Here is a 23,699-nt window from a genome sequence, read left to right as displayed (position 1 = left end):
CTGAGAGGATCTGTCTGCAGTGCTCTCTGAATGCACTCCCATTCCTTCAATCTTCCCTCATTGTTCCCAGTGTCTGAGCTCTCTCAAACCCAGCCTATCACCAATTTTGGCATCTAGAGGCGTGCTGATGGTGTTATATCTTCACAGTTTCTTTCTGGTAGTTCAGGAATATTTTGCCAGTTATTTCTAGCTCGGAAGAAAACTGAAAATAATTGGATATGAGGAAATGTGAGTTGCCGAGGGGCACATGATTTGTTGATTGATGTTAGACATCCTGACTTTTTGCCTATTGTTCTCCATTTTGCCACACGTCCATCAAAACAACTGTTTGTTTACTGTTGAGATTACTTCTGTAATGCTGAAGACAACTTAGAACAAGGTATGCTTTGACATACATTGCCTTAAACGTCCCTATCCTTTTTTGATCTCCAGTGCTTTCCGTGGATCATTTTACCACAAAGAGCAAATAACGTAAGTACTTCCCTTAATGTCAGTATTCTGTTCTTGAAAAATCACAAATTTTGCCGATGTATATAGAAGCCAATTTTACATTACTTAAATGGGAAACTTAGAATACTAGTGTTCCTCAAACACTTCATGGAGAGATTCATGTTTTCTTTTAATTATATTTTTCCATGAACTTTTGAAGTACCCTGATACTGTTCACTAGTAACTTATAAGAAACAGACACTTTTTATGTTTTTAAAGTAAACAATTTGTACATGACATTAAAAAAAATTAAAAAATCTTGCACTATAGTTTACTGATGTAATTACTTTTTATGGTTCACATGACCTGCATTAGTGCCAGGAACCTCAATGAAGTCCTCTTAGTTGATATTCATTGTAATTTCCAAAACTTCTCCCTGTAGTTGTGAAGGTATATTGATTGTATTTGACATGTAATTTAAGTTTTTCTTCCCCACATAATTTTGTTGAAAACATATTGAGTTCTGGGGGCTTAGGTGTATCACTTAGTATTTGCCATGTAAGGAACAAATCAAAACCCAAATGGCTTTAAAAACCCAGCCGTTTTATTTTCTTGAAGTTCTAGGAATTCACATTTTGTGTTTAGCTGGGTAGTTCAGTTTTAGTCACCTGGTGCCTTGACTGAGCTGGTTGGTTCAAGATGGATTTATTCATATATCCAGTGGTTTGTGCTGACTCTTGGCTGGGGCCTCTGTCTCCAAAAGTTTAGCCCTAGGCTTCTTCACTCTATGATTATGTTTAAGAAGGCAAGCACCAGTGGCCAGTATTTGTCAGACTTATGTTTGCATGACATTTGCTAATGTGCTGTTGGCCCAAGCAAGTCACATAGCAAAGCTCAGTTCGTTGTCAGAGCATAATACATGAGGGTTTTGGTGTAGGGAGATCCATCACTGGGTAACGTTACTGGAATAGTGTACCAAAAGAGATATACATAATGTACATTTTTTTTTTTTCGTGACCAGCACTCAGCCAGTGAGTGCACCGGTCATTCCTATATAGGATCCGAACCCGCGGCGGGAGCGTCGCCGCGCTCCCAGCGCAGCACTCTACCGAGTGCGCCACGGGCTCGGCCCCATAATGTACATTTTTAACCTATGTTATCATGGCCAAAAGATGTTGGGTTGCCAAATGTGTACTATACAGATATTTAGGTATATATAAATGAGATGTGTTGTAGTGGAGACACTTATCTGGAGTCGTGTGTGGAGTCATTGTATTAATATGAAAATAGTTAATATAGCCTAACTCTATTTCTATAGCATTAGTTTTAGTAATGACACAATGTGTTTTTCTTTGTTTCAATGATTAAGTTGTATGTTTAGGTAAGGTTGATTCTTGCTAAATCGGTAGGTAATGTATGTTTTCATTAACCCAAAAATAAATTATGTGTCTAATGTGTACTAATTAATGTGCTTGCAGATGCATGTTTAATGGGTCTTCGTTGTGCCTTATTGACCATAAAGGATTGTTGTCTCACAGGGAGACTTTCTGTTTGTTTGTTTGTCTTTTCCAGCTAACGTGTAGAGAGTTTTGGGCAGGAGAATCCAGGGTCAAGCCACAACAGTTCTCTCCTTATCCACTCCATTCCATCCTCTCCTAGCTAAGCTGCTAGAGTGCGCTATGCTTTTCCAAGAGCAAGAAAAGATGTATAAGTCTCTGGTGAGTTGTTTCTTTATTTATTCCTTATTTTTTTCACTGTATTACCTGGGTATTGTGGGGAGCATGAATGAAAATGGAAAAGTAGAAATGAGTATGGCCAGCCTGTTGCTCGCTCGGGAAAGTGCAGTGCTGATAACACCAAGGCCCCGGGTTTGGATCCTGTATAGGAATAGCCGCTTAGCTCACTGGTCGAGCATGGTGCTGACAACACCGGGGATCTTTAAAAAAGGAAAAAGCAAAGAAAAGAAATGAGTAAACCTCAGCTTGAAGGAAATGTACATATGTACGGTAACATTTGAATATAGATATAGAAGATATAACACTTCAGAGTCATCTAAGTTGAGTAGAAATTTGTCTCTGGTCTTTCTGTTGTCATGTCAAAAAGGCAGATACTTTTTTTGCATGATTGGAATGAAACCTGACAAGAGAATATGTCAAATTCTCATGGGATATGAGCATTTATTGGCACTAAGTTCTGAAATACCATCTCTAATACAAAGTTTTTGACTGCCAACCTGGAAATAAATGCATAGCTTTCCAGAGTGGAAATGTTTAGTGAGTGCTAAGGCACATGTTGCTGAATAAGCAGTCTGTAAGGATTCATGTAATTTAAGGCTTTCTCACCCACATAATTTTGTTTAAGCATACTGAGTTCTGGGGTCATACATGTATCATCTAGCATTTCCTGTGTAAGAACAAATCAAAATGCAATGGTTTAAAATATCCGACCACTTTATTTTCTTGAAGTTTTGTGGATCCACAGGTTGGGTGTAGTCAGCTGGGCAGTTCTCACACCAGCGTTACCTGGATGGTAACGCTAGTGTGAGAACTGCCCAGAGATGCAGCTTTCATCACCTGGTGCCGTGATTGAGGCTGTTAGTTCAAGATGGCTTCACTCACATGTCCTATGGATTGTGTATAGGTTTGGAAGACTGTACTTCATTCGTGGATAAAATGTGGAATTATCACGTAAATTACAGTGAAGTCCAGTGCCTATTCTGTAGTCTTTTTCTAACTTGAAGCTTCTGCCCCATTTGACACTGCTGTACATGATCTTCCCCTGGAAATTCTGTGCCAGTTAGTTTGTTTCTCTCATCCCCTTACTGATGGTTTTCTCTCTTTTCTTCAGAATTCTTCTTTCTTCTTAACGTAGCTCATCCAAGTGCTTCATTCTGTGTGCTATTCTTCTCACTATGGTCTTCTTCACTGATTCAGTCCTCTTTAGTTTGCAATCTTGGTTCTATTTAGCTTTTTCCATTTTCTATTTCTTCCCTTTTCCTCGGATCATAGGTTGAACTCGCTTTTGACTCCTTACCTTAAGGTCAATGAATCCAAAATCTACTTTTTTCTCTTACATGTGGTATCACTACCATCCAGGCAGTGACCCAAGCCAGTGAAATGGGATGTTTCCTGGACTCTTCCCTGTTTCTTGTGTCTAATCCTTTGTGATGCCAATTCTTGCTACTTTTGTTTGCTTGTTCTTTTCATATTATTCAGATTTCTGTATACACTGCCTATATAGGGGGAGGAGGTGTTGGTGCTTATAAAGACAGTAACTTTGTACCATTGGAAATATTTTTGTAAAAACCTGAAGGGCATGTTTCCTGGTGATGAGGTTCAATCCCTGCTGACCTGGGCTTCTAACCAGCACCTGTGGTGACATCCTTAAGTGTCTGAGGGAAGAAAGCCTTCAGGAGTTAGTGGGACATTGATGAAGAGCCAATAAAAAGGCATGCAAAGAACAAGAACAGAAATTGCAGATTTTCATAATTTGTACATTTTGCTTCTATAAATTTATGTCAGTGATTCTATATGTAGTTTTTCTTAGTGTACAGTTGTGTGTTTCTACTTCAAGAAGACTTGTCATGTTTTTAAACTTTCTTACATATTGTATTGCATTCTTCTCCTATTTCAGGTAATCACTTAGAAATGAATGAGAAAAATGGATGTGTGCATTAGTCATCAGTATGTTTATAAACTAGAACCATAGCTAACAGTTGGTTAGGAAAGAAAAGTGACAGACTAGTTAACTGAAAGTTGACATTCTCAATTGGAGTTTGAGATGTAACATAAGATGTGAAATGCTGGCTTTTTTTTGGACCTAATGTTCAATGTGAACCTACATTCTTCCTGTTGCATATCAGAGTACTGTCTATGGTCTCTAATGACTTGTTTGGTGTTCCCATGATCAGCTGTGTAACAAAGTGACACAAAACTTAGTTGCTTAGAATAAGAATTTCTTCCTTACTCCATGTTGGAATGTTGTGGGTAAGTAGACTGTAAAAGGGAAGTGTAGGTTGACTGCTGCATGATGTGTCTGGTCTCATGTGGAAGAACATTAGTGGCTGGGGATATTGGGCAGACATCCAGCCCTCTCTTTATGGCCAGGTGGGCTTCCTCAGAGTCTGGCAGTCTCAGGGTAGTCAGGTTTTTCTGGCTTCTCCCAGGACAAGTGTCCAAGAGGCCCAGCCAGAGGCTTTGAGGCTTCTGATTATCTCTACTCAGATCCCAAAGCATGTCTCCCATCACATTTTCTTAGTCAAGCACATCACTAAGAGCAGCGCTGATTGAAGAGGAAGGCAATTAGATTCCATCTCTCAATAAGAGGAATAGTAAGACTTTGCAGCAGTCTTTAATAGACCACAGTTGGCTCTCTGGCCATAAATTTCTACCACATGCAAGATATACTTTCCCCCTCTCAAGAGCCCTAGAAATCATCTACTGTTATACAATTGGCTGAAAACTCAACTAAATCATGTCCAGTAGCCTGTTACCTTCATCTCCTCAACATGTGGCCAGTTCACAGTGAGGAGAATGGCATAAACATGTGGGCACGTCCCTTCAGACAGTAGGGTGGCAAGGAGTGGCACCCTGCAGGCACTGGTCTGAGCAGTTAGTTATGCCCATTGAGCACCTGGTTTAGTTCTTCGATTAGGGCGCCGTGTTTGTCTCTGGAAACAATACCTCCTGCTTCTGCACTGTGCCCTCTGGGCTCTCACTACTCTCTGTCAACATCCATTTGCCTTAAATGCCTGAGTTTGTAGTAGACCAATTTCTTTGCCTATTTTCAGGTTATAATATTTGAAAATCCAATGACCCTTTTAAAAATTTGTTTCTAATTCTGCCCTTTTGATACTAGAAATTACCCTGTTTTACATCTTTAAAAAGCATTGGCTTCCATTGTACTATAATCCATTATATCAATGCTACCTCTGTGTTAGGCCCTTTTTTCTCTGGCCTCCCCTTCTCTTGGAGGCAGCTATTCCTTAAGAAGTTTTATTGTTTATCAGGCACTGTCTATGTATCACACCCTGTGGTACTTAGAATACTGGAAATTTTTTTTTTTAACAAAATACTGTGATTCTTGGCACAAAGGAGTTTGTTCTTGGAAAAAAGTTGGATTGAAAAGTAGTTTTCTTTCAAACTCAGCAAGTTCTGGCTCCTTTACATTTTCTTTAAATTTTGTTTGAAAATTGAATTTCTTTCTTTGTTTCATTGTTATTTATTTATTGATGCATGGCCTGTGGGGGGATTCAAACCCTTGACCTTGGTGTTATCAAAACTCTGCTCTGACCATCTTAGTGATCTGGCAAGCCAGCCACCTTTAATTTATCTCTCTTCTCATATTTTCTCAGTGACAGAGATAGGAGAGCAGGTAGCACTTTTCCCATTGTTCACAGAATTCTCCTTTGGCAGACCCCTGAGAGGTTGAGATATCCTTTCCATTTTCCATGCTATGGTAAGCAATAGTGTGGCCCACATCCTTCAGTGCTCTATTTCTGGTAATATATTTCATGCTGAATATTCTTTTGGCTAGTGTTTATATTTCCACTTAAGCTTTTCATAGTTAGTGTTTGTGTAGTAGTTTATTTTTATTTTTATTTTTTACCTTTCAGTCTGATTGTGTCTTTGTGTTTAAAGTGTATGTCTCTGGAAAGCATATCATTGGGTCTTTCTTATCAAATCTGATAGTTTTTGCCTTCAGTAGAATATTTAGACTAATTCCATTTAAACTAATTATTGAAAGTGACAGGTTTAGGTCTGCCATTTTGCTGTTTTGTAGTTGTTGTCATCTTGTCTGCCTTTTAATCCTTTGCTTTTCCTCTTTTCATTTCCTAGATTTTTTTTTCAGTTAGCCACATATTTTTAAATATTTTAGTTTGTTGCATGAATTAGTTTTTAAAATATTTATTTTAATTTTAGTTTTGGTAAAGAAAAATATACATAGCAAAAAATTTAGCATTTGAACCAGTTTTTACCTTTAAGTAGTGTTATGTATGTTTGCATTGATGTGCAGGAGATCTCCAGAACTTTTTTATCTTGGAATATTGAAGCTCTATATCCATTAAATGACAACCCTCAATTTTTCCCTCCTTGTAGCTTCTGACATCTGACATTCTAGTTTGGTTTCTCAAAATTTGTGTCATATCAGTGGGACCATGCCATTCTTGTTATTTTGTGATTGGCTTATTTCACCTTGCATAATGTCCTCACTGTTCCTTTTTATAGCTTATGTCAAGATTTCATTTCTTTTTATGACTGAATAATATTCCTTTCTGTGTACATACCACAATTTATTTATCCATAAATTCATGGACGGATGTTTGAGTTGCTTGTACCAGTTCACTATGTGACTAATGCTGCTTTGAATTCCACTGGTATGGAAATATCTTTTGGAGATTCAGCTGTTAATTATTTTGGATATATACACTGAACTTGAACTTCTGAATCACGCGGCAATACCATTTTAAATTTTTTGAGAAGGCAGTGTATTTTTTTAAAATGGTACAGGGGCTGTACCATTTTACGTCACAACCCACAGCGTACTAAAGTTCCACTTTCAGCAAAACATGTTATGCTGTATTGAGCGTGAAGGAATATCACTGTGGTTTTGCATTTTGTAATGTTTAATGCTGTTAAGTATCTTATGTGTTTGTTAGACATTGGTATATCATTTTTGGAGAAATGTCCATTCAGTTACTTTGCTTGTTTTTGTTGGGGGATAGGGTTGGGGTGGCTGCCTGGTATGGGAACCTTTGAACTGAACCTTTGAACTTGGTGTTACAATTCTGCTCTCTAAGTGAGTTAACCAGCCAGCCCCCTCCTTTGCTTGTTTATTAAAGGTTATTTGTTTTGTTGTTGTATAGCTGTGGAAGGTTTCTTTCATTATGTATTTTTGATGTTAATTTCTTGTGATGTAGGTGATTTGCAACTGTTTTATATTTTGAGGTTCTAACAAAAAATATTGTGTTTTTTGTTTAAGATTTTACTTGGTCATTACTAGTGTGTTGAAACATGATAAAATTTTGTTTATTAATCTTGTGTCTTGCAATCTTGCTATAATCACTTATTAATTCCAGGAGTTTTTTCATTTGTTTACTAGAATTTTTTACACAGATACTCATATCACCTGCAACCAAAGACAGTTTTACTGATTTATTTTTCCTAGTCTATAATCTTTCATTTCATTTTCTTCTGTTATTGCAGTGTGAAGTACTTTTAGTGTAATGTTGTGAGTGATGAGATGGCCCATTTTTGCCTTGTTCCTGATTTTCTGGAAAAGCTTTGAGTATTTCACCAGGAATAATAATGTTAACTACAGTTTCTTGTAGATAGTCTTTATCAAATTGTGAAGGAGAGTTTTTATGATGAATGGGTGCTGCATTTTGTCAAAGGCTTTTTCCGAATCTGTTGATATGACCATCTAATTTCTTTGTGTTTAGTGTTTTGATGTGAAGGGTAAAACTAATTGATGCACAAGTATTGAACAAGCTTTGCCTGTTTGGGATAAATACCACTTGGTTGTGGTGTGTAATTCTTTTTAAACATTGTTTGATTAGGTTTTTGAGCATTTTCTTAAATAAATTTGTATGTTCATGTGAGATAGTGGTTTGTAGTTTTCTATTGTAATATCTTTGTCTGATTTTGGTATTGAGTTAATGCTGTCCTTGTAGAATGAGTTGTGAGGTATCTTCTATTCTCTGAAATAGATGGTGTCAGGTCTGCCACTGGCCAACCTGAACAGCCCTAGCCTTGTTCCTTTAGGTGGGCGAGCGAATGGCCCGGATTACTCTTTCCCTCTGGTCCCCTTTGGAAGGAGATGGGGGAAGAGAGCCATGAAGAGAGGTGAGCACAGCCACTGGCCCCAACCAGCCCGGTTAAAGGACACTCAGATGCAGCCGGGGTTCTTTCGAGCAGTTCCGTTTATTATCACACAAGCACTTGCTTTTAAAGGCAAATGGGGAAGGGAGGTTTTTTACATCCTGCAATCAGCTTAAAGGTTACGAGAGCATGCATCCTGTCTCAATGCCTAGCTATCGCAATCATGCAGTGTTCATGAGCATGGAAGCGCGTATTTGGCCAATAAGGGCTAAGGCAAGGTTCCCGCAGACAATCCCACCCTACTTTCTGTCTTAGGCTGCCACGTTAATACGCCCTTGTGGGCCCATAATGGTGCTGCTTGTAATGTCACTTAAGGTGGCGTTAGTTTTTAAGGCCCGACAGATGGTAGACAGTTGGCATAATTTCCTCCTTTTAAATGTTTGGATGAATTCTCCAGTAAACAAGTTGTGCTCAGGTGCCTTCTGTTTTGAAGATTATTATTATTTTTACTCAGTTTTCATAATAGATATAGTCCTATTCTAGTACTCCATTTTAGTGTATGTGAGTTTTGGGAAATTGTGTCTTTCAAGGAATTGGTCCATTTCATCTAGGTTATAAAATTTGTGCTCAGTGTTGTTCATAGTATGTATTTTTTTAATGTCCACAGGCTCTGTAGTGATGTCCTCTTTTTCATTTCTGATATTAGTAACTTCCAATCTGTGTTGTTATCTTTTTAGTTAGCTTACTTTTGGGCTTATTAATTTTATTGATCTTTTTGAGGAATCAATATTTTTGTTGGCAATTTCCTCTCTTATTTTTATTTTTGCTCTAATTTTTGTTTTTTCTGTTTCTTTTTAATTTAATTTGCTCTTTTTTGTACTTTCTTTTGTACTGTGTACAAACACAGAAACTTAGCTTATTGATTTTAGGTATTTCTTTTTTAAAAAAATGTGCATTCAATACTGTAAATTTTCTGAAAGCATTACTATTTCTGCATCCTACAAATTTAGGTAAGTTGCATTTTCTCTTCTATTTACATAAAATTATTTTTAAAGTTTTTCATGATTTTTTTATTTTTATTTTTTTTACCTATATGCAATTCCAACACTGAATTTTGCCAAAATGCCTACATGGAAAGTACACTACTGCATCTACCTGAAACCAGTACTAAAACACCCCATGCAATGGTCAGTATAAAACACATCTACAACAGGAATTTCCTCTCCTCAAAGCCCACTCTTGAGTATTAGGAAAAAACAACTGCTCTACCAGGTGTCTAGAGACCAATTTAGAGATAGTAGAAATTTGAAAAATAAAACTTATGACACTACAAAAGGAATATAATAATTTTCACCTACCAGACAATATAGAGCAAGAAGTCCTTGAAATGACTGAAAAGGAAGTTCAAGCAACAATCCCAAGGAAGCTAAATAAGATAGAAGATGACTCAGAAGGCACAACAAAATGAGAAAAAGTATCCAGGATCTGAAGAAGGAAATGTACAAAGAGACAATTGCCTTAAATAAAGAAGGTAGTAGAACTCGTGGAACTGGAAGTGTCATTAAATGAAGTTTGAAGCACAACTAAGAGCTCTAACAGCATGCTAGAATGAGCAGAAGAATAAATTTGTGATCTTGAAGACAGTCTTTTCAAAATAACACAGGTGAACCAAAAAAAAAAAAAAAGAAAGAAAGAAAAAATGAATTTTTAAAAAAGAAGAAAGTGAAAGAGAACAAGCAGACAAGTTGAGCCACAAAACCCATCTGAATGATGGGTGTTCCAGAAGGGGAGGGAAAAGGAAAAAGCATTGAAAATATATTCAATTAAATAAAAACAAAAAACTTCCCAGGTATAGGGAGAGAATGGATTTTCAGGTTGAGGAAGCTCAGAGATCCCAGAAGCAATTCAATTCAAAAAGATCATCTCCAAGATACTTTGTAATCAAATTGGGAAAGCTCAAAGACAAAGAAAATCTTAAAAGGAATAAGGCAAAAACATTGTCACCTATTAGGGAGCCACCATCAGACTAACAACAGATTTTTCATCAGAAACCTTAAAGACAGGAAATGAATAGGATGATATATTCAAAATATTAAAAGACAAAAATTGCCAGTGAAGACTATTATACCTAGCAAGTCTATCCCTTAGAAATGAGGGAGAGAGTATATTTCTCACAAAAACAAATATAATGGGAGTTTACTACCACATGGCCAGCCCTACAAGATATTCTCAAGAGACTACCGCATCTCATATCTGAACAACAATAATAATTACCATGAATACAAAAGAATAAAACCCAGTAATAGACAAAAATGCTAATGTTAAAGAGAAAAAAACCTATCTAAAAACAACACCTTAAAAAAACAACAAACACAGAAGATGAGCTATAAAAGGGAAATAAAGAAACAAAAGATATTTGAAACATCCAAACAAAAATCAAAATGACAGGAGTAAGTTAACATATTTAAATAGTGACTGGAAAGTTTACAAGTATGTGAAAATTAAACAACAATCTCCTGGATGACATATGGGTCCAAGAAGAAATTAAATAGGAAATCAAAAAATTTCTCGAAACTAATGAAAATAAAGACAAATCATACCAAAACATGTGGGATACTGCAAAAGCAGTACTGAGGGAAATTGATTGTGGTAAATGCTTATATTGGAAGAATAGAAGGGCTGCAAATAAACAATTGAACACTACATCTCAAGGAACTAGAAAAATAAAAACAATCCAACCCCAAAACTAGTAGATGGAAAGAAATCATTAAGGTCAGATTAATAATAAGTGAAATAAAGCCCTCCAAAATGATACAGATGATCAGTGAAAGAAAAGGTTGGGTTTTTTTTGAGAAGATAATCAAAATAGACATACCTTTAGGTAGGCTAACTAAAGAAAGAGAGAAGACACAAATGACAATAATCAGAAATGGAAAAGAAGACATCAAAATGTATACCACAGAAACACAAAGAATCATTGGACACTATTATAAACAACTATACACCAATAAATTTGAAAGCCTGGAGAAAATAGAGAAATTTCTGGACACAAACTATGAAGATTGAATCAGGAAGACATAGAAAACTTGAACAGAATAATGAGCAACGAGGTTGAAGCAGTAATCATCAATCTCCCCACAAAGAAAATGCCAGGACCAGATGGCTTTACTGCTGAATTCTACCAAACCTTTAAAGAGGAATTAATACCAGTTCTCTTGAAACTATTCCAAAATATTGAAACAGAGGTTATTCTCCCAAACTCATTGTGTGAGGCAATTATCCCCCTGATCCCAAAAGCAGATGAAGACACCATCAAAAAAGAAAACTATAGGCCAAGATATTTTATGAATATAGATTTTAAAATCCTCAATAAAATATTAGGAAATAGAATACAGCAACACATCCAAAAAATTATACATCACAATCATCCCCATAGTAGGATTCATCCCCAGGATGCAAGAATTGTGCAACCTACACAAGTCAATAAATGTGATACACTACATCAACAAAATCGGAGAAAATCCATGTCATTATCTTAACAGACATTGAAGAAGCATTTGATTAAATTCAACATCACTACATGGTAAAGGATGTCAGCAAATTTAGAAAGTATCTCAGCATGATAAAAGCCACATATGATAAACTTAATGTCATTGTCATTCTGAATGGGGAGAAGTTGAAAGCTTTTCCTTAAGAATGGGAACAAGACGAGGATATCTACACTCAACTGTTATTTAACATATTATAGAAAGTACTAGGCCAGAGCAATTAGGCAAGAGAAAGAAAGCAAGAGCATCCCAAACAGAAAAGAGAAAGTCGAATTGTCCCTGTTTGCAGATATCATGATCCTGTATACAGAGTAGCCAAAAAAGTCTCCAAAATACTCTTAGAGGCAGTAAACAATTTCAGTAAAGTAGCAGGATACATCAACACGCAAAAATCAGTAGTGTTTTTGAGCTAGCAGGAAAAAAAAATCAAGGAAGCTGTATTCCATTTACAATAGTCACCTCAAAAATAAAACACCTTGGAATACACTTAATGAAGGATGTGAAGGATCTCTACAGTGGGATCTACAAATCACTGTTGAAAGAAATTAAAGAAGCGAAAAAAAGTGGAAAGGTACTCTATGGGCCGACCGCATGGCACACTCGGGAGAGTGCGGCGCTGGGAGCGCAGCAGCGCTCCCGCCGTGGGTTCGGATCCTATATAGAGATGGCTGGTGTGCTCACTGGCTGAGCACCGTGCGGCCGGTCACAAAAACGACAAAAAAAAAAAAAAAAAAAAAAAACAGAAAGGTACTCTATGCTCCTAGGTTGGAAGAAATGGATTAAAAACTTAAATATAAGACCTGAAACTATAAAACTTCTAAAAGAAAATATAGGGGAAACACTTCGGGAAGTAGGACTGGGTAAAGAGTTTATGAATATGACCCCCACAGCATAGGCAACAAAAGAAAATACAAATGAGATTATAGCACATTAAAAAGCTTCTGCCCACTACAAGAAACAATGGAGGAAAAGAACAACCTACAGAGTGGGAGAAAATATTTGTAAACCATGTATCTGACAAAGGACTAATATCCAGAATATATAAATAACTCAAACAGCTTAAAAGTAGAATAACAGTCTGATTTTTAGAATGGGCAAAGTAGCTGAATAGGCATTTCCAAAAGGAAGATATACAAATGGCCAACAGATACAGGAGAAAATGCTAACATCACTCAGCATCTAGGAGGTGCAAATCAAAGCCACATTGAAATATCACATTCTAGTTAGACTGGCTACAATCAAAAAGGCAGAGAATAACAAATGCTAGAGAGAATGTGGAGAAAGAGGAACCCTCCTATACTGTTGGTGGAACTGTAAATTGGTGCGGCCATTATCAAAAATCATGCGGAGGTTCCTCAAGCTACTACAGATAGAACTGCCATATGACTTGGCAATCCCACTGCTGGGTATATATTCAAAGGACTGGAAATAATCATGTAGAAGGGACACCTGTACTCCCATGTTTATTGCAGCCCTATTTACAGTAGGCAAGAGTTGGAACCAACCTAAATGTTTATTATTGGATGACTGGACAAGGAAAATGTGTTATATTTAAACAGTGGAATACTATGCCTTTAAAAAGAATGAAATTTTGCCATTCACAGAAGCATGGATAAACTTAGAAAAAAATATGTTAAGTAAAATAGGCCAGACACAGGAAGAATTGCAAGTCCTCACCTATATATGGCAGCTAAGAAAATAAACAATTAATTTTAAGGAAATTAAAGAAATGTACAACATACTCAAGTGTTGCATTGAACTTCAAGAGTAGACAAAAACAGCTGAGGTTACTAGAGGGAAGAAATGCTCAAGAGGATGGTGGAAGGGAGGTATTTGTAAAGGGTCACAAAAATCGATTACACTGTATAATAATCGATTACACTGAAGAATATACTAGTTATCCTGATTTGAACATCACATATTGCACACATATTGATATCCAATGCTTTACCTCAAAGATATGTACAATCATCTATGTTGCAATGAAAAAAACTTAATTAAGAAAACTTTTTATTGAACCTTCACTTATTTCTTTAGTTCTCTTTGTGTATATCCAGATTCTTTTTTTTTTTTTTTTTTTTTTTTTTTTGTCGTTTTTTCGTGACCGGCACTCAGCCAGTGAGTGCACCGGTCAGTCCTATATAGGATCCGAACCTGCGGCGGGAGCGTCGCCGCGCTGCCAGCGCAGCACTCTACCAAGTGCGCCACGGGCTCGGCCCGTGTATATCCAGATTCTAACGTATATCTTTTATCTTCTGTATAAATTTTTTTTCGGGTTTTTTGTTTGTTTCACATTGCTTGCAATACAGGTGTACTGGCAACAAATTCTCTCAATTTTTGTTTGCCTGAGAAAGTCTTTATTTTTTCTTCTTTTTAACAGGTTGATTTCATAGTGCACAGGACTCTAGGTTGTAGGTTTCTTTAGTCAACATTTGAATATTTCACTGTACTCTTTCCTTACATGGATTCTCAGGAGATGTTGGGTGCAATTCTTATCTTGTTTCTTTTTAGGAAAGATATTTTTTCTTCCCTCTGTCTTCACTCAGATTTTTCATTCTTTTTGATTTTCTGAAGTTTGAAAACTAGATGCCTAGATGTAGATTTTTGGCATTTATTTGGTTTTGTGTTATCTTAACTACCTTGATCTTTGGTTTGGTGCCTGATATTAACTTGTGGAAGTTCTCAGACCTTATTGTTTTAAGTGTTTCTTCTGTTTTTTTTTTTTTTTCTCTCCATCTCTCTTCTTCTACTGGTTTTCTCATTACTCTGTGTTACAACTTTTGACATTGTCCAACACTCTTCAGATGTTTTGGTTTTTTGTGTGTTTTTCTTGTGTGTGTATGCTTTTCAGTTCTTAATTTCTTTGATCTATCCTCAAACCCAGAGATTTTTTTTTTCTCAGCTATGTCAGTCTACCAAGTTGGTGAGAGTTTGGTGCCAATATTCTCAAGGACCACAGTTTGATGCCTATCCTGGCCAGTTGCCTGCCTGCCATATATCTTTTAAAAATCTATATAATTATTTAAAGGATATTCGCTCATAGAACTATGAATATGTTGGATATATTTCTGTACTTGGTCTGTTTCATATATCATGTATATATATGATGGATTATATTGGTAGGCTTCTTAATACTGAGCTTTCCTTTAATTGTGTAATAAAATTAGAAAATTTCTTTTTGTTCTTCACATTCTGATTATTTTCCTCTATCTCATGTTTAAAGATAAAGTGCTTCTGCAGACTGTCCTTGTTCTTTAGTTTTGTTTTGTTTTTACTTGGAATCTCTTAGGTTTGCTCACTCATTCTGATGGCTTCAGGTAACATTGAAGTTTTGATGTTTCCCTGCCTTGGACTGAATGTCCCCCCAAAACTTGACCCCCACTGTGACAGTATTAAGATGGTGGGAAATCCTATTATGGTAATTGAGAGATGGGGCCTTAATGATGTGATTAGATTGTAGCACCATTCCATAATTGGTTAATAATGGTGGGCAAGGATGGGTTTCTGAGGGCTTTAAAAGAAGAACATATGAGAGGTTGACCTCTCTCTGCCCTGCCCGTTTTCTGCCATTTGAGATCCCTGGGTCACGGTCATCTCCATCAAGGCCTTCACCAGCTATGTTCCCTGGACTTTTGACTCTCCAGCTTTTAAATCTGCAAGCAGTAAATTTCATTTTCCTGCAAATTACCCAGTTCCAGGTATTTTATTTAAGCAATGTAAATGGACTAATACATTTCCAAATCTTTATCTTCAGCTTAGATCTCTCTCTTGAACTCTGGAATCATGTATCCAATGGCTATTTGGACATTCCAACAGATATTTCAAGTATAACATATTCAAGTCTGTTTTATTTCTGCCCGTTATATTTTTCTGTTATTCTTCAAACTACACTTTACTGTGTCAGTACCTAACTAGCTGTAATTATATATAGAACTGAAGAGTAAAACACTATTTTATGTTCTGCACAGGAATTTAATACCACAGTGTCTTTCGACTTTTGTTTCTGTATTACTTTCCTGTTCTGTTTCTTACTGCTCTGTTGTTTATTTTTTAATTTTTTCTTCTATTGGGTGGCCCATGCAGGGATCTGAACCTGTGACTTTAATGTTACCAGCTGCATGCTCTCCCAAGTAAACTAGCTAACCAACCTTGCTTTGTGTTCTAATGCAGCTGGTCTTCCATCACCCCGTTTTCTCTGATGCTCTCAAAAGCTTTTTCCATTCTTCTGGTGGATGACTGTTAAATTGTGAATCTAGTATGTAACTGATTTGTAGTTACAAAACCACATTATTTACACCCCGTGTTTACAAAGTGGCAGTGCTCACTCTCATGCAGACACAAGCGATCCTTTAAAATGTGCAAAGGAAATTTTGGAATGCCTTTGTATATGCTTTCAGTTTATTAGTAATTAAGAGACAGCAATTGCATATAATGTTTTACTGTTTGAAATAGACAAATGCAGGATCATTCCATAATATGTTTCTTTAATTGTGTATTTTTTATCTCTGCTCATGAGCATTCATCTAGACATGGTGTCATGTGTGGTTCCATTAACATGGGGTGTCTTCCTTTGCTCTTGTGACTGAAGTTTTGCTGTTGCCTCATATTCATGAGAACATGTGGTTCACATGGAAGAGCTTAACATCTTTGGCATTTCAGTGAAGTGCAAACAGATACAACATAGAATTATATTTTGTCTTTCTTACCCCATTCTCTATCGAACTTGTGTCTAAATTTGTTTATCAAACACACTCGTTCAGGTTATACTTACGTCTTCATACCTGATTATAAATTTCTTGGAGAAGCAGCATTTTATTCATACTTTTATTGCTAGCAACAGTGATGGTTCTTAACTATAAGATAAGGTCTGTAATCATATTTTTAGCAATTAACATATTATTACAGTGACAGGATATTCCTGCTGGGGTTTTTTTTCCCTCCACTATATGGAGTACAGAAAAGCAGCACCTTATTTAACACATAAGACATTCACACTTGCAGAAGAGTGAACTTTGAGATTTGTATTTTGTGACCCAGGGCTGGTGGCTTGAGTTGAGATCAATATGCCATTACAGGAGTTGGTGTCATTTGAGGATGTGGCTGTGGACTTCACCTGGGAGGAGTGGCAGGAATTGAATGATGCTCAGAGGACTTTGTACAGGGATGTGATGCTGGAGACCTACAGCAGCCTGGTGTCTTTGGGTGAGTGAAACGCTCCAGTAACATTCAGGAGAAACACTTTGTTATTTTTTTTATAAAAATAGGAATGGCTTGTAGGGTTTTATGCTATTTGGTAAGATTACATTTCATGAAAAACATGTCATCCCCATCTAACAAAAGTTCCAAATTGGCCTATTTATTGTATAATTTCTGGAGCTGAGCTCTTGTCATTCTTCCAAGGATCTGGCTTTGCAGTTTTATAAAGTCGTATGTTACTTCCCATTAACAGGGCACTGCATTAGTAAACCTGAGGTGATCCTCAAGTTGGAGAAAGGAGCAGAGCCATGGATGATAGAAGAAAACCCAAACCAGAGCCTCCCAGGTTAGTAAACACATCCTGGGCAAAAACGAGAATGAATAAAAGCCAGCAGACCTTGGCTGTGTTCAGCTGGTTTGGGCAATTCTTCCACAGGTGCATGAGCCAAGGCTGGTCCATCTTCTCTCACATCCAACACATGTATTATATAATTTCTTAGATAGACTCACACATATGTATTTCCATATTTTATTTTGCTGTTTTTAAAAAACTCCAGTGCATAATACTACAGCTTTTGTGAGCAATGAATTATCAAGTGAGAGTGTGTGTTCCAGAGTTTGGGGAGGTAATACAGGTTGATTTTAGAAGGAGTCAAAAACAACTTCTTCAAAGATGATGGGCACAGCCTTGGTTGCAGAACCAAATATTTTAGACCAGCAGGAAAGGGGTGTCTGGAGGGGTGGACTGAAGTATTCTGTATAGTAATGGTTTTGAGAAGCACAGGAATTTAGGTTAAATGAGTAGTTTGTGGGAGGCTCTGTGTAGGGTGGAAAAAAGGAGATTTTATTATTTGAAAAACTTCCACATGCCTATAGCTATTTCTTAGAGAAGAGTAAAAAGTATAGGGACATACATGCAAAAATCTTAATCTAAGTCATTTTACTCCATATGTGATGAAAAATTGGACATTCTGCACCTGAAAGTAGCCAATGAAGGAAAACATAGCCATATTCAAAGCAGAAGAATGAGAAAAAGAGCTTCAGGAGATAACCACTATTATAAAAATAAAATGGAGTAAAAACTGTAAACAAATGGAAGGTGATAAGTAATTTTTTTGAAATCTACAGTCAGGGAGAAGGTAAAAATCAAATATTACATCATGGTTTAAAAAAGAAAAAAGAGAATAAAGAAGCAAAGAACAATGTGACATAATGTTAGAAAGTATATTAATACAACATAACATTATGTCAGAATGAGGAAAACCCATATACTCCTGAAACCAATATCCATTATTGATTTTTTAAAAATCTTTTATCACTAGGATTGGGAGAGAGTTCTCTACCTTTGCATGACCATGCAATAAAATATGCTTATGTGTGGTTCATGGATATGGGTTTGTCTTTTTTTTTTTTTTGTCATTTCAGATGTCCTGATAGTCAGTGACTTAATTGAGAGAAGCAAAGAAAGTCAAGGTAGATACTTGTGGCAAGGTGTAATCATCAATGGCAACCAATCATCTGAGGAGAGAATGGAGTTAGGAAAATCACTTAATTTGAGTCCAAAGCATATTTTAAGTCTGGTTATAAATAATGGAAACTATTCAGGAGTGGGGCATGAGGAGTTTAACATATGTCAGAATGCACTTCTCCCAGAGACTGATACCATGCATGCTGGAGAGAAACCTGATGAGTGTAATATATCCGAGAAATTAGAGAGACATCATGAGCATCTTAGTCAACATCCCAAGATTCCAACTGGGCAACTTTTTGAATATAGTGGAAAAGGAAGATCCTCCAACACAGTGCCAATAATATTTACATGTAAGAAGGTTCATATGGGTGAGACCACCTGTAAATATTGTGAATATGGGAAAGCCTGTAATAAGTCAGCTGTCATTGCCCAAGAGATAACTCAGGTAGAGAAGATAACTTTTCAATGTGATGTATGTGAGAAAATGTTCTATAAAAAGGCTAAACTTACTCAACACCAGATTATACACACAGGAGAGAAATATGATAAATACAGTGAATGTCAGACATCTTTTATTAAGAAATCATACCTTATCTCATATCAGGGAACATCTACAGGGAAGCAGTTTTATCCATGTAATGAACAGGAGAAATTTTTATATCAAAAGTCAGACTTTACTGTGCATCACAGAATTCCCATAGAGGAAATGTCCTATGGATTTATTAAGTGTGCCAAAAACTTTCATGAGAATTCACTTCTCAGCTGTCATCAGACAATTCACACAAGTGGAAAATCTTGTGAATGTAATGGATGTAAAAAATCTTTCTACCATAATTCTACCCTTACTATATGTCAAAGAGTTGATGTGAGCAAGAATCCATATGAATGTGAAGAAAGTCAGATTTTCTCCAATAAGTCTAAAGTCAAGAAACTTGAGAGAATTCACATTGTTGAGAAACCCATTGACTATAACACATGTGGAAAGGTCTTTCATCACAAATCAAACTTCAGCAAGCATAAGAGAATTAATAAGGAATGTGAAAAAGGTTTTAACCAAAAGTCAAACTGGAAGAGACATCAGAGAATTCACACAGGTGAGAAACCATATAAATGTAGAGAATGTGGGAAAGCTTTTAACCGAAAGTGTGCTCTCAGCAGGCATCAGAGAATTCACACAGGTGAGAAACCATATGAATGTAGAGAATGTGGGAAAGCTTTTAACCGAAAGTGGGCCCTCAGCAGGCATCAGAGAATTCACACAGGTGAGAAACCATATGAATGTAAAGAATGTGGGAAGGTTTTTAAACAAAAGGCATCTTTCAGCTTGCATCAGAGAATTCACACAGGTGAGAAACCATATGAATGTGAAGAATGTGGAAAAGCTTTTAACCAAAAGTCACACCTCAGCATTCATCAGAGAACTCACACAGGTGAGAAACCATATGAATGTAAAGAATGTGGAAAAGCTTTTAACCAAAAGTCACACCTCAGCATTCATCAGAGAAATCACACAGGTGAGAAACCATATGAATGTGAAGATTGTGGAGAAGCTTTTAACCAAAAGTCAACCCTCAATGTGCATCAGAGAATTCACACAGGTGAGAAACCATATGAATGTAAAGAATGTGGAAAAGCTTTTAAACAAAAGGCATCTTTCATCTTGCATCAGAGAATTCACACTGGTGAGAAACCATATGAATGTGTAGAATGTGGAAAAGCTTTTTACCAAAAGTCAACCCTCAGTAGGCATCAGAGAATTCACACAGGTGAGAAATCACATGAATGTCAAAAATGTGGAAAAGCTTTTACCCAAAAGTCACACCTCAGCATGCATCAAAGAATTCACACAGGTGAGAAACTTTATGAACGTAAAGAATGTGGAGAAACTTTTAACCAAAAGTCAACTCTCAATATGCATCAGAGAATTCACACAGGTGAGAAACCATTTGAATGTAAAGAATGTGGAAAAGCTTTTAGCAAAAAGTCAGCCTTCAATGTGCATCAGAGAATTCACACCGGTGGGAAACCATATGAATGTAAAGAATGTGGGAAAGCTTTTAACCAAAAGTCAACCCTCAATGTGCATCAGAGAATTCACACAGGTGATAAACCATATGAATGTGAAGAATGTGGAAAAGCTTTTAATCAAAAATCACACCTCAGCATTCATCACAGAATTCACACAGGTGAGAAACCATATGAATGTGAAGAATGTGGAAAAGCTTTTCACCAGAAGTCTCACCTCAGCGTACATCAGAGAAATCACACAGGTGAGAAACCATATGAATGCGAAGACTGTGGAGAAGCTTTTAACCAAAAGTCAACCCTCAGTGTGCATCAGAGAATTCACACAGGTGAGAAACCATATGAATGCAAAGAATGTGGAAAAGCTTTTAAACAAAAGGCATCTTTCATCTTGCATCAGAGAATTCACACAGGTGAGAAACCATATAAATGTGAAGAATGTGGAAAAGCTTTTTACCAAAAGTCAACCCTCAGCAGGCATCAGAGAATTCACACAGGTGAGAAACTGTATGAATGTAAAGAATGTGGAGAAACTTTTAACCAAAAGTCAGTCCTCAATATGCACCAGAGAATTCACACAGGTGAGAAATCATATGAATGTAAAGAATGTGGAAAAGCTTTTTACCAAAAGTCAGCCCTCAGCAGGCATCAGAGAATTCACACAGGTGAGAAACCATTTGAATGTAAAGAATGTGGAAATGCTTTTAACCGAAAGTCACACCTCAGCAGGCATCAGACAGTTCACACAAGTGAGAAGCCCTGTGAATGTAATGAAATGAGGAAAAAGTTTTTTTATAGAGTCATAGCTTAGAAGATATCAGGATACTCACCCAGGAAAAACTTTTGAATGTGATATGATAAACCTTTGCCTGGAACTCCTCACAGAAAGGAAAGAATTCACACAAAGGAAAATCTCAGTAAATGTAATTCATATGGGAAAAGATTTTGGCCGAAGTCTTACCTCAAGATATCAGGGAATTTACATCAAGAAGACCAATTCGCTTTCTGCCATGTACTTTACATCTTATGTAGATTACTTATAATTCTGGAAGAAATGTGAGTATTATGTAAATAGTTGTTATTCTGTGTTGTTTTTCAGTTGTGGAATTGTTTCATTTATTTAATGTTTTATTTATTTCTCAGGATTTTTGATAAGTAGTTGGTTGAATCACCAGATGTGTACCATCAGATATGTAAGGAGGGCTGTAATTGTGAAAACATTTTTTCTCCAAAGTTTCAAGGCTGGCTATGTTTAGAGCATTGTTGCTTATAGCATTGTGCTCATAACACAAAGGATCCCTATACCAGCCACTCACCATAAAATAAATAAAAGTAAAAAAGGAATCACATCATAGCAGGCGGTAGAGAATTTACACGGGAGAAATTTTGTATGGATTAGGCTCTGCTTTTTAAATAAAACCACTCTTCTCTCTTATGTGTAGCCTGCAATCTGAGCATTCCATGATTGGGTGGATGACCATGTAATTTAACTCTGTTTTGGGGAATGTAGATATGTGATGAACATTACTTCCAGTTCAGGCACCACAATTAAAAAAAGTTTCTGTGTAGTTCCTGATTTCTCATTTTCTCTGGGACTGAATGAGGATGATTCAGGTGTAATTGGTGGCCAGAGGTGGGAGAAATCCACCCTATTTTAAAACAGAAGGAATTAAAGAAACCAGAGATAGTCTCACAACTATCCCAAAACCTCCATTAACACATTATATAAGAAATTATTTCCTTGTTGAGCCATTGTATGTGTGCTCTGTTTGCATTACAACATAACCAGCCCACTCCAGCTAATGATTTTATCAACTTTCTGAGAGACGTTACCAGTCCCTGTAAATGGGAAGAGAATCCTGTGTTTTCACCTGTTATACCCAAATCAATGTATGGGAAAATCAAATTATGGGGAGAAACAATGCAGTAAATGTGGAATATCTATCAGAGTCTCTCATTGAACAGTGAAAATAAAGTTAAATATCTTTCTGAATTTCTTTAATGTGTCAAAGCTTTCAAGAAAACTTTCAACACTTTCTGTCAGAATTTGAAATGAAGAGAAAACTATCCATCTATGTAACAAATGTAAATTTTCAAATGGAAATGATAAATGGAGTAATAAAAATATTTTTAACATTTTGAATGTTACCAATATTCAAATATGACTGATGACACTGCCTGCCAGGGGGCATTTGGCTTTGTCTGAAGACATTTTTGGTTGTCATAACTGAAGGTTGGGAGGTGCTACTCCATTGAGTGGGAAGACACATTTATAAACAGACTGCAATGTACAAAAAAGCCTCCTCACATATGCAACATTTGTGAATAAAAAGTTCTTTGTTAAAAATTTATCTTAATGAAACCCAGTGTAACTGTGGGTAGGTAATAGATACACTTAGTATAATAGTTTGATTTGACTTACTTCAGGATTTTTGACATTAACTGCCACTCTAACTTCAGTATATTTTGTTAAATATATTGTCTAAAATACTGCTCTATATAGATTTGTTCTTACTCTCCTATTTTAGGTAAATTTGTATGACCAGTATTACAAAAGTAAGTAAAGGTAATTTTGTGTAATGTTTGAAGCTAATGCAGAGCCAGTCAGTGGGCTGAATAGAAACGTTTGTATGGGAATGCACAAGTCAGGCACATTTAAACAGCTTGTCTGAACTCATTTAAACAGCTGTAAACAGGAGTTTTAAAAATTCTATTCAGTAAAAATCAGTGTCTGGAAGGAATACTTATTCTTTATTCCTATTCCTCATTTTTTAAAGGGGCCAAATCACAGGTATGAGTGTACTACATGCTGTATACCTGAAAAATCTCGTGTTTCTATTTGCAATGGTGGAGTGCTATTTTGTATCTTGCCACTTACAGGTAAATCCTGGCTCCACTTGTGTATTGCCTTGCGCTTGGCTCTGCTTGTGTATAGGCTTCCAGACCTAGAGATGGCCCCAAAGCCTGTTTTTACCTAAGAAGCCTTCTAGATTCTGTGGTGACTCCCTGTCTGCCCTCAGAATCCTTGGGGCGGGGTAGACCCAGGCCCAAATGATGGGTATGAGCAAGTAAGACAAAAAGGTGTCTATCATAGAACCTGTGGGGTGTGGTTGGAGGCAGAGGTTATGGGGTCCTTTTGGGCAGGGAAGTCATTTCCATCTGCCACAATTCTGTCACCAAATCTCTGGCAACAGTGGGCAGAGAGTACAG

The 23,699-nt window shown here is 36.7% G+C and overlaps 1 protein-coding gene across 1 annotated transcript; it reads left to right on the top strand.

Annotated features, from left to right (window-relative positions):
• The first annotated feature begins 2,131 nt into the window (after positions 1–2,131).
• Positions 2,132–21,300, top strand: LOC134386358 (zinc finger protein 585A-like). The gene is given in 7 exon segments (XM_063108484.1): positions 2,132–2,147; positions 16,873–16,999; positions 17,247–17,339; positions 18,419–19,449; positions 19,543–20,571; positions 20,573–20,776; positions 20,779–21,300. Coding segments are annotated over 7 exon segments (3,021 nt in total). The 5' UTR covers position 2,132.
• The last annotated feature ends 2,399 nt before the right edge of the window (positions 21,301–23,699 follow it).

The sequence above is a fragment of the Cynocephalus volans genome, chromosome 9, assembly GCF_027409185.1.
Source record: "Cynocephalus volans isolate mCynVol1 chromosome 9, mCynVol1.pri, whole genome shotgun sequence".
In the NCBI taxonomy this organism is placed as follows: domain Eukaryota; kingdom Metazoa; phylum Chordata; class Mammalia; order Dermoptera; family Cynocephalidae; genus Cynocephalus; species Cynocephalus volans.
This window is presented reverse-complemented; position numbering and strand designations above follow the sequence as displayed.